At 53.9% G+C, this 9,587-nt stretch overlaps 1 protein-coding gene across 5 annotated transcripts in view; it reads left to right on the forward strand.

Moving 5' to 3' along the window:
• USP36 (ubiquitin specific peptidase 36) overlaps positions 1 to 3,561 on the forward strand; it is a 50,171-nt gene extending 46,610 nt beyond the window's left edge. For all 5 annotated transcript variants that reach the window (XM_032241483.1, XM_032241484.1, XM_032241486.1 and 2 more), the window contains 2 exons: positions 637 to 787; positions 1,333 to 3,561. In XM_032241483.1, coding sequence (XP_032097374.1) covers positions 637 to 768 — 132 coding nt within the window. In that variant the 3' untranslated portion in view covers positions 769 to 787; positions 1,333 to 3,561. The remainder of the gene's footprint in view (positions 1 to 636; positions 788 to 1,332) is intronic.
• The last annotated feature ends 6,026 nt before the right edge of the window (positions 3,562 to 9,587 follow it).

Below are 9,587 nucleotides of genomic sequence, written 5' to 3' on the forward strand. Positions count from 1 at the left end.
GGAGCAGGGTGGCGTGGCTCAGCACAGGCCTGAGGGAGCAGGGTGGCGTGGCTCTGCTCAGGGCTGGGGTGGGGAACTGCCACCCACAGGCCTGAAGAAGCAGGGTGGCATGGCTCAGCACAGGCCTGAGGGAGCAGGGTGATGTGGCTCAGCTCAGGGCCGGGGTGGGGAACTGCCACCCACAGGCCTGAAGAAGCAGGGTGGCATGGCTTAGCACAGGCCTGAGGGAGCAGGGTGGCGTGGCTCTGCTCAGGGTCGGGGTGGGGAACTGCCACCCACAGGCCTAAAGGAGCAGGGTGGCATGGCTCAGCTCAGGGCCAGGGTGGGGAACTGCACGTGGCCAGGGCAGCTGAAGGTGGCCGCAGCAGCGTGAAGCAGCTGAGCATACGAGCCAGGCTGCCCAGGCCTGTCTGGGCGGGTGGCCGTGGACAGGGCATGCATCCTCACAGCTTCTGCCGCTTTGTCAGTAGAGGGGGGCAGCAGGGTGCCCTGCGAAGGGGTCGTTGTGAAGAGTGGGTCTCCAGAGAGCTCTCGAGAGCCCTGCCTGTTCACGGGAAGCCGGCGACCTGCACGGAGCCCCATGAGCCAGGAAAGAACCCTTTATGGGAACTGTGATACCTGTGATTCTTGGTCTAGGAAAAGAAAATTAAAAAATATAGGAGAGAGAAGAGGAGAAACTTCAACGCCTTCCAGAAACTTCAGACTCGACGGAACTTTTGGTCCGTGACTCACCCAGCGAAGGCTGCCAGTCTCAGCTACCGCCGCTGACAGCACCATTGTGGAAGAGGTCGGTTCCAAGGGGGTGGGTGTGAGGGTGGGGAGTATGTAGGGGGGGTTGTGTGTGTGGGGGGGAGGCGTGTCGTGTGTGTGTGTGATGTGTGTGGGCTGTGTATCTGGCATGTGTATGTTAGGTGGTGTGTATCTGATGTGGGCGCGTCTGTGGTGTGTGTCCTGGTCACTTGGAGAAAAGTGTGTGTGGGATGTGTGTGTATAAGGGGGTGCCTGTAGTGTGTGTACACCTGGCGTGCATGTGCATTTGTGGTGTGTGTCCTGGTCACTTGCAGAAGGGTGTGTGGGTTGTGTGTGCAGTATGTGTGAGACGTGGGGTGTGTGTATATGTGGCGTGTGTCCCCATCACTTGCAGAAGGGTGTGTGGAATGTTGGGTGTGTATATCTGGCATGTCCTGGCCACTTCAAGAAGGGTATGTGGGGTTTGCCGGCTGCCTCGAGGTGCTGTGCCTTGGGTTCCTGGGTTGGACTCACACCGAGGGTAGCCATGGGAAGATGGAGTCCTGTTTCTCACTGTCAGGGCTGCCGTGCTTTGTTCTGCAGCCTCCTGGAGACAAGGCGTCCCTTCCTGGGAGCTGTCCGTGTGGGCCTGAGGGAGCCTTCTGTGTGAGCTCTGCTGCTGTGGTAGGAGCTCTCCCGGTATCAGTGTCCACAGACGACCCGATGTAGAGCCTTTGAGGCTTCTCTAGATTGGGACCTCTTTGGTGACATTCCTAACCAGTCCTGCAAGAGAAGCTCCAGTGTGTGTGTGGAGCAGAGGTGGCTGCACGCCTGCTGGACATCTGCGCGGGGCTGCATGATCTCATATTCATGGACAGTGTCTGTGCTGGCAGAGGCTCCTGCCCCTGGTTGGGGCTATCGAGAGAGTTGGGGATGGTGGCCACTCGTCCCCCAGGTGGCCTCCCAGTTCGTGGCTGGTTGCTCTTGGAGATCCGTCCCTTGCTCCTTGGGGCTGGCACTACCGTTGTGTCTGAGCCCGCCCTCCCTGCTTCCTTGGTGGGGCCCCTTTGTCTGTTGGCCTTACCTGTCCTCAGAAAGGAAGAGCCCTGAGGCCGACCCCAGCCAGCCACCTCTCCCTTTTGTGGAACTCAAGAGGGTGACCCTGCTGTGCAGCCCGTCCTTGTGAGTGACTCTCAACTGTCCTGGAGAGCAGAGGCTGTTTGGGGTCAGGGGAGCCTTTGATACTACCTGCGAATGCATCTGCTTTCAAGGCTGCTGTCGATTCTGAGACGGCTGTGCTGTAGCTTCCCTCGCAGCCGCGGTAACCCGCAGGTCTTCACTGAGGTGGTGGCCTTGGGGTAGAATTCACCATTTATTTTACTACTTAATACAAAACATTTATTTTTGACCAGGCCTGTGGCTTCCATTAGCAATATATTTCCTTTCCCCAATATGCAAATAGCGGCTTTGTTTGCTCAATTTTGTGAGTGCTTTGGAATTTAAATGATTGTATAACTCGAGAAGATTACTTTTCTATCTTGCTCAAGCTGTGCCTGCCAACTTGTAATTAAATAAATATGGGAAATCCTCAGAGAAGGGGATGTTTTCAAGAAAAAGACAAATGCCCTCATAGGAGTGGGAAGCGTGAAGGTGACAGTGAACACCTTCCTTGTCGGGGCTCTCCCCGGCGTCTCCTCCCGGTGTCATCGCAGCTGGAGATGGACTTGGTGTTGGACTCAGCTCCTTCGGTGTGGCTGCGAGGGACCGGAGGCGTCCTGTCATCTGGGGGGCTGCCTCGCTGTCTGCGTCTCCTGTTCTTGGGGCAGCTTTGCTTCCTGCCTCCGTGCCTGAGGCCTGGGTGTTACTGGTTGTAGAAAGAATTGCCTTTTTAATAAGGGAAGATACATTTATTTTTTCCACGTGGGTGGGTGGCTATTTTTGGATTTTCCTCCGTTTTTCACGTTTCTGTTTTTACAAAGGTGGGAGAGAATCATGCTCCCGTGGCTGCCTCTGTCCCAGCAGCAGCGAGTGGAGGCCTGGCCTGACCGAGTCAGGGTGTCCTCTGCGCTCTCCTGCGGACCAGTCTCTGAATGTTCAAAGATGAGGGCCTGGCGTCCACGCTGTGGCTTTGTAACTTACCTGGGAGAGAAAGCACATGCCTTCACGGGCAGGGTATGTTCCTCTTCCTCTTGGGTGTTGACTTGCATTCCTGCGTGAACTGTTTCCTCTGCCATGTTTTCTGTGTGATGTTCTGTAGTTGAAAATTAATTGTCTGCTAGCACAGAATCCATCTCCTTCCTTTCTCTCCCTTCTCTCCTCCACATCAGTCTCTTCCCTTCTCCACTAGAAACTGTAAAACCTTTTCCTGAGGAACATACGTTGGTTAACTCTTGGGCAGTGGTGAGCACGAGGTGACTTCTGCAGCCTTTATCCCTGTTGGGTGGAGTCCTGTCCCTTCCCTCCACGGGAGCCATCAGCCAGACGGGGGAAAGATGAGGCCCAGAAAACGAGCTCAGACTCTAGGTGATGTGCACGTGTGGAGGTAGACATCAGTAAGTCACGCCTTTGTCGTAGCAGTCAACTTCGTTGACCTAGGATCTGGATCTGTTGAGTTTTGTGCTTGGAAATGGAGCTGGAGCGAGTGGGGCCTGTGCGCAGCGCTGCCTCTCCCGGGTCCTCTCTCTCACCTGCCCCGCGTCCTGGTTGCATGGCCGCACCTGTCTGTGTGCAGGGGTCTGTGTCCTCCTCTGCACCACCTCTCCAGGGGCCTGGGGATCCCCACATGTTGCCAAGATCTTGGTGCAATAAAATCCTGTGTTTTTGTGAGTCCTGTGTCTGTTTTTTCACTTGATTTTTAAAAAGGTACATCCCAACCAGGGTCTCGCTGATTTCACCTGTTGTGGAAGTTGAAGTTGGGCTAGGAGGGGCAGGTAGGTCCCTGCAGGGAGCCCAGTGACCAGGAGGTTACATTTGGTGAGAGCAGCCCTAGTGGATGGGGTGACCAGGAGACAAACCCTGGGGCACAGGCGGGTGGCAGCGCAGGCAGTCTTGTCATGAATGCCCCTCCGCAGCTCTGTGACTTGACATGTCTGGCTCATTACCTCCTCCTTGAGCAACCTGGAAGCTTTTTCCACCCCAGGGTGTCCACCAGAGGATGTCATGTCTTCGCTTCTCCCTAGGGGTTTGGCTGGACACCCCAAAATGAGGATAGCCAAGTAACAAGAAGGGAGGTGAGGCAGTTCCTGGATCCAAACCAAAGGGGTGGCAGAGGGTGGGGCACACTGTGGACCCGGAGGTCTTGTCTGAAGGCATTTGTATCGTAGCCTGGGCAGCGGTTGAGGGGTTCTGAGACTTGGAGAGGTGGTGACCTGACACCAGTGCCGGGCACAGTGGCGACACGGGTGAGACTGGCTTTTCCATTCCTTTTTGTTTTGTTTTGAGACACAGTCTCACTCTATCACCCAGGCTGGAATGCAGTGGCACAATCTCGGGTCACTGCCACCTCCACCTCCCAGGTTCAAGCTATTCTCCTGCCTCAGCCTCCCAAGTAGCTGGCATTACAGGTGCACACCACCATGCCCAACCAATTTTTGTATTTCTAGTGGAGACGGTTTCATCATGTTGGCCAGGCTGGTCTCAATCTCCAGGCACAGCGGTCCGCCCGCCTTGGCCAGTTTTTCCATTCTTAACTGCTGTTTCCCACACACCAGGGCTGCTTCTGGGTGTGTAAAGGTGAACACACTGATGTGGTCTCGCAGGCGGCGGGCAGATCCAAGGACAGGACTGACGGCTCCAGGGCAGGGCGGGTGCTGTTAGGGAGATACAGGGAGGCCACCAGGAGCCTGTGACGAGTTCTGCCTGAAGCACCATGGGGTGAGGTGACATTCAGAAAGGGGCTTGGATGTGGAGCTGGCCAGCAGGACTCGGCTGGTAACTAAGGCGCAAAAGCGCAGGGCAGATTTTGGTTGACAAGAAGGGTCTGCCATTTGTCTGATGTGCTTTCTAGACTCCTGAGGCTGAAAGTGGATTCCAGCCTGCCTGAGGGCCTGACAGGCGGTGGGTGGAGCTCAGGGGACAGCAGGTGAAGATGACCAGACCATCAGGCTGGCCAAGAAGGGTCTGCCATTTGTCTGATGTGCTTTCTAGACTCCTGAGGCTGAAAGTGGATTCCAGGCTGCCTGAGGGCCTGACAGGCGGTGGGTGGAGCTCAGGGGACAGCAGGTGAAGATGACCAGACCATCAGGCTGGCCAAGAAGTGGCCGAGGCTGGAGCTAAGAGATTGGCAGTAGCAGCAGAGGCTGGAAGGGGGGGTCACTTGGATATTTAGGAGAAGAGGCGAGGTGACAGATACACAGTGGAAGATTCTGGGTGGGGTTTAGGATGATTTCTGCTAGGGTGGTCATTTGAGTTCAGAGGCCAAGTAGAGAAGCAGGTGGCCCACTGATGGTTTCAGGAAGGCCTTTAGGTGGCGAGAGATTCAGTCTGACATAGTTGACCTGTTGGCATGTTACCAGAACAGGGAACCCAGGAAGACTCCTAGGCATGGGAAGTAGGCAGTGGGTGAGCTCCAAGTCCTCCAGTCAGGAAAAAGCCCAGGTGTCTGGACATTGGGAAATAGGTGGGCATCCATTTGTCCCTAACACACTGATAGGGCTCATTGTAACTATGACACCAACCTTCGGGCCAGTTTAATACTGGATGCTGTGAGAATCCCTGCCTCGAGTCTTCATAGCTTGGACAACCTTAGTGCAGGTGAGGATGTGGGTAAAGCGAGGGCGGTGGTGGAGGAGGACCGTGTGCAGACGGGTCACGTGACATGCAGAGGCGCAGCTTTCTGTGCCTTCTCACCTGAGCCAACTCCCCAGAGCTCACACTTTGCCCAGAGGTGGCCCTGCTGCTGCTTCCTACAGACCCCACCTTGACTCGGCCCCCACTCCTTCCGCATCTGGACTGGGGATGACTCCTTGGAGAGGGCGGTCCGGGTGCCATGGACTGGGCTTTCAGGGCTGTCTGGCTGCCCTGCACTGGGCTCTGCCTGTCTTTTCGGATTTCTGTCCTTGGTCTTCAGGCAACTCCTTCCTCTCTCTCATCTTTTTCAGTGATGATTGCAAACTGTTTTGCTCTGCCATTGCGTGTGTGCCCACTACCCTTGGCAAGTGACTTCCGACGCTACCTCAAGAATTCCCACCCCCCAAAAAAATTAAACAACACGGGAAAACCAAAGCGTTTAACCAACTCCTCTCCCTCTGTTCCCTTCTCCCTCCTACCTCAGGGTTCTCAGTGCTCGTGGGGCAGCAGGAGCACTTGGGGAGAGGCATTTGATACAGACATACGTGGTATCAGAATCCATGGGTGAGGCTTGGGCATCGGCATTTAAAACCCGGGGGGGAGGATCATAGCGAGCAGCAGGGTTGAGAGCTGCCGTCCTGATCCCTGGTCTCAAACTTGAGTGAGCGCCAGCGTCGCCAGGGAGTCCTTAAAACACCAGTTGCTGGCTCCTTCCCCCACATTCTGATTCAGCAGGTCTGGGATGAGGCCTGGGAATGTGCATGTCCAGCAGTTCCCAGGGCAGCTGCTGGGCAGACTCAGTGTTCCGATCTGACGTCTCCCAGAGGGGCTGTGTGGTTGGCGTGGGAGAGTGGGAAAGAAGTGTAGTGTGGGGGCTGTTCTTCCATCCTCTGTGGGGACCTCTGCTAGAGATGCCAGAGGAAGTGCACCCTCTGTGTATGCTGGCACCCCGCCTGTGCCCTTGAAGCCAACCTCTTCCACCCTGGGGACCTTGCTCCACGAATTACCCCATTTGCCTCCCGTGTCTCACTCTTCCCTTTTCTCTTGGGAACATGTTCAGGCGTCTCCCATCCTAAAAAGCCCTGGTTTCCTGTGTCCCCTCTTAGCCACCGTCTCCCTCAGTTGACGTTCAGTTTTGTTCTGTGTTGATCCTCCATAGCTCTTAGTCCAGTCATCACTCCTCAGTGACCTAATTCCCACATTTCATAGGCAGTTGCCACCGACTTCTTCCCAGGATTTGACACTTCACCTCTGCACCCCGGAGCTCCTCTTAAGATGTGAGTCTGTTGCATCTGATGCACACTCTGTAGATCAAGCCCAGAATCAACCTATCCAGTCAATACATCCCACTGAAGAGTCAGTCACTCCATCCCACTTAACAGTCGACCGATCCACCCTCTGTCGGGATCTCTACTGTAGACACTGGAAGGGGTGCCCCCTCAGTGGAGGATCCTGGCCTCAGATAGTCCTCTGGCCTCAAAGAATCCTCTCACCTTGGCCTCCCAAAGCATTGTGATTACAGCAGGGCACACTCCCAAAGCCAGGGTGCCCTGCCTCCAGAACAGTCTTTTAAGATGAGAAACATAAATCCAGCCATTCCCTGACAGGTTTCCCACTCCTGTTCAGAGAATATAGTCTATTCTGTGACCCAAATCCCCCCTGCCTCTTCAGCCTTCCACAGCCCCCTGCAGGCCTCTGGGCAGCTGTCCAGGCCATTGTTCTGGGATCTCAGAAGGCACTGCAGGCATTGAAATCGCCCCCCGAGAAGGGCCTGAGATTAAAAATGTGCTTACTCTTAGCAGAACCTGTCCTGGATCATTGCTTATGCGAGTTGCTTTCTCAAGGGGAAACTGCTGTATATTTTTCCTTCTTTAAAAGGATTAAAGTAGGGTCAGGCCGGAGTCAGGTTTGAATCATGACTTCCTATAGAAAGAAGACCTGATCAGGAATCAAGACCTGTGTTCTAAGAGGTCTGCCATGAGTTGGCATCGTTAATTTGGTTTTCTCCTCTAAAATGCAAAGCTTACATTCAAATCCTCATGACTCTCAACTGTCACTCTCATGGTACGTGTCTTGCCTGCGTGTTTTCATTGGTTTTCTCCCTGTCTACTTTATTGATAAGAGGAAGCAACAGGACATGGCTGCCAGGTATCCGTTATGCGTTGTGTGAGAAACAGCTCACAAGATTGCTGGTCCCTTCAGCAGGATCTGAGTATTTAGATAGCTTCTTACCATCATGAGACCAGATTTTAACACACAGTCTAAGTACATGGCCAATACTTGCTGTGAAATGTGTGCAGGGAGTTCAAGTTCTTTTACATAAACTGATGGTTTTTTCATGGCCATTTTAGAATGAATGTGTTGGCCAGGTGCAGTGGCTCATGCCTGTAATCCCAGCACTTTGGGAGGCCAAGGCAGGTGGATCACCTGAGGTCAGGAGTTTGAGACCAGCCTGACCAATATGGTGAAACCCCGTCGCTACTAAAAATACAAAAATTAGCTGAGCATGGTGGTGGGCACCTGTAATCCCACCTACTCGGGAGGCTGAGGCAGGAGAATCGCTTGAACCTGGGAGATAGAGATTGCAGTGAGCCGAGACTGTGTCATTACACTCCAGCCTGGGTGACAGAGTGAGACTCCATCTCATATTAAATAAAGAAAAAGAAAAAATGTATTATTCTACCATTTTTGTCTTCTGTGACTACAGTTCTCTTGGCAAGGCTCAGCACTTACCAGCCATCCATTAAATATTTGTTGAATGAGTGAACTGAGGCAGCCACTGAAGGCAGCATGCTTTGTGACTGCATTCGGACCCTGTGCAGGAGACAGCCGGCCCACCCTCCATCAAGCCAGTGGCTCAGAAATCCACGCTGCTCTAATTCGCCTTCACATTGCCTTCCGCGAGCCCTACCCGCACCCGCTTTGTTTTTCTTCATAAGTGAAAACATTTTGGTGAAGTCTGGCAGGAGCTGGAGCACCAGCTCCTCTATTTGAAGTGAACGCCCAAACCGTGGCACATGGCCAGCTATCTTTCGGGTGGCACAGGGACAGTTGGTGACAGCTGGATACAATCACGTTCCATTACAAACAGATTTTAAGTGCCATTTCCACACAGAAGAAATTGCAAGCTTTAGCAAAATAAAATCTGGGGGTTTTCAAAGCAAGACAATGCCCCAATCCAAGCCCGCGTGACAGTTCGCTTCGCAGCCTCTTGCGGGGATTAAGCACCCTTTCTTGCCAGCGTACCACCCTCTCTGCAAGGTCCACACTGAAGAATTTGCAAGTCTAGGAGGCTTGCTCCCTGGTAAAGCTGCAGAGTCCTCTGTCTTGTATTTATTCACTTTTTGAAGACACGTGAATTAAATGCCTGTCTATCCACTGTTCAGCCTGCTCCTCCTGAGTGGGAGGTGTCAGAGGCTGGCTTCTAGAGAAGCTACCTCTCCGTCATCCCTTTCACTTGGTCTCAGGGAGTACAAATCGCTCACACACTGATTGGGCAAGTGAAGGCTGGCATGCCTAGCTGAGGCTGATCTCTTTTTTTTTTTTTTTTAATAAAGACGGGGTTTCACCATGTTGGTCAGGCTGGTCTTGAACTCCTGACCTCAGGTGATCCGCCTGCCTTGGCCTCCAAAGTGCTTGGATTAGAGGTGTGAGCCACCGCGCCCGGCCGAGCCTGATCTCTTTCATGAAGCCAGCATCGTCCCCAGACATCTCCATCCTCAGCATCCCTCCTGTCCCTATGTGTGACAACAGGCAGCATTCTGGCCTTGGCAAAGGGCAATGATGTCAGGTAGTGGCTGACAGTTCTCCCCTTGGTGGAGGGGAGGCCATAGATGACGTTCTAGTGTCTGGTGTTCTGATGGCCTCAGCAGTACCCATTCCATGGACATGAGTCCCTCCACATCTCGTCCTTGGCCCTTCCTTCACGCTTTCTTCTAGCAGATAGGGGTGGGGGGCGGGATGTCAGTTGTACCTGTAGCACACAGGGGCGGGGTGGGTGTCAGTCCTGCCTTTTTCCTGAGACCCTGCAGCTTGTACCTTCCACTGGGCATCCCCCCCGCACCCCCCCC

Source organism: Sapajus apella, unplaced genomic scaffold (assembly GCF_009761245.1).
Source record: "Sapajus apella isolate SASKATOON/1434 unplaced genomic scaffold, GSC_monkey_1.0 scaffold48, whole genome shotgun sequence".
Classification (NCBI taxonomy): domain Eukaryota; kingdom Metazoa; phylum Chordata; class Mammalia; order Primates; family Cebidae; genus Sapajus; species Sapajus apella.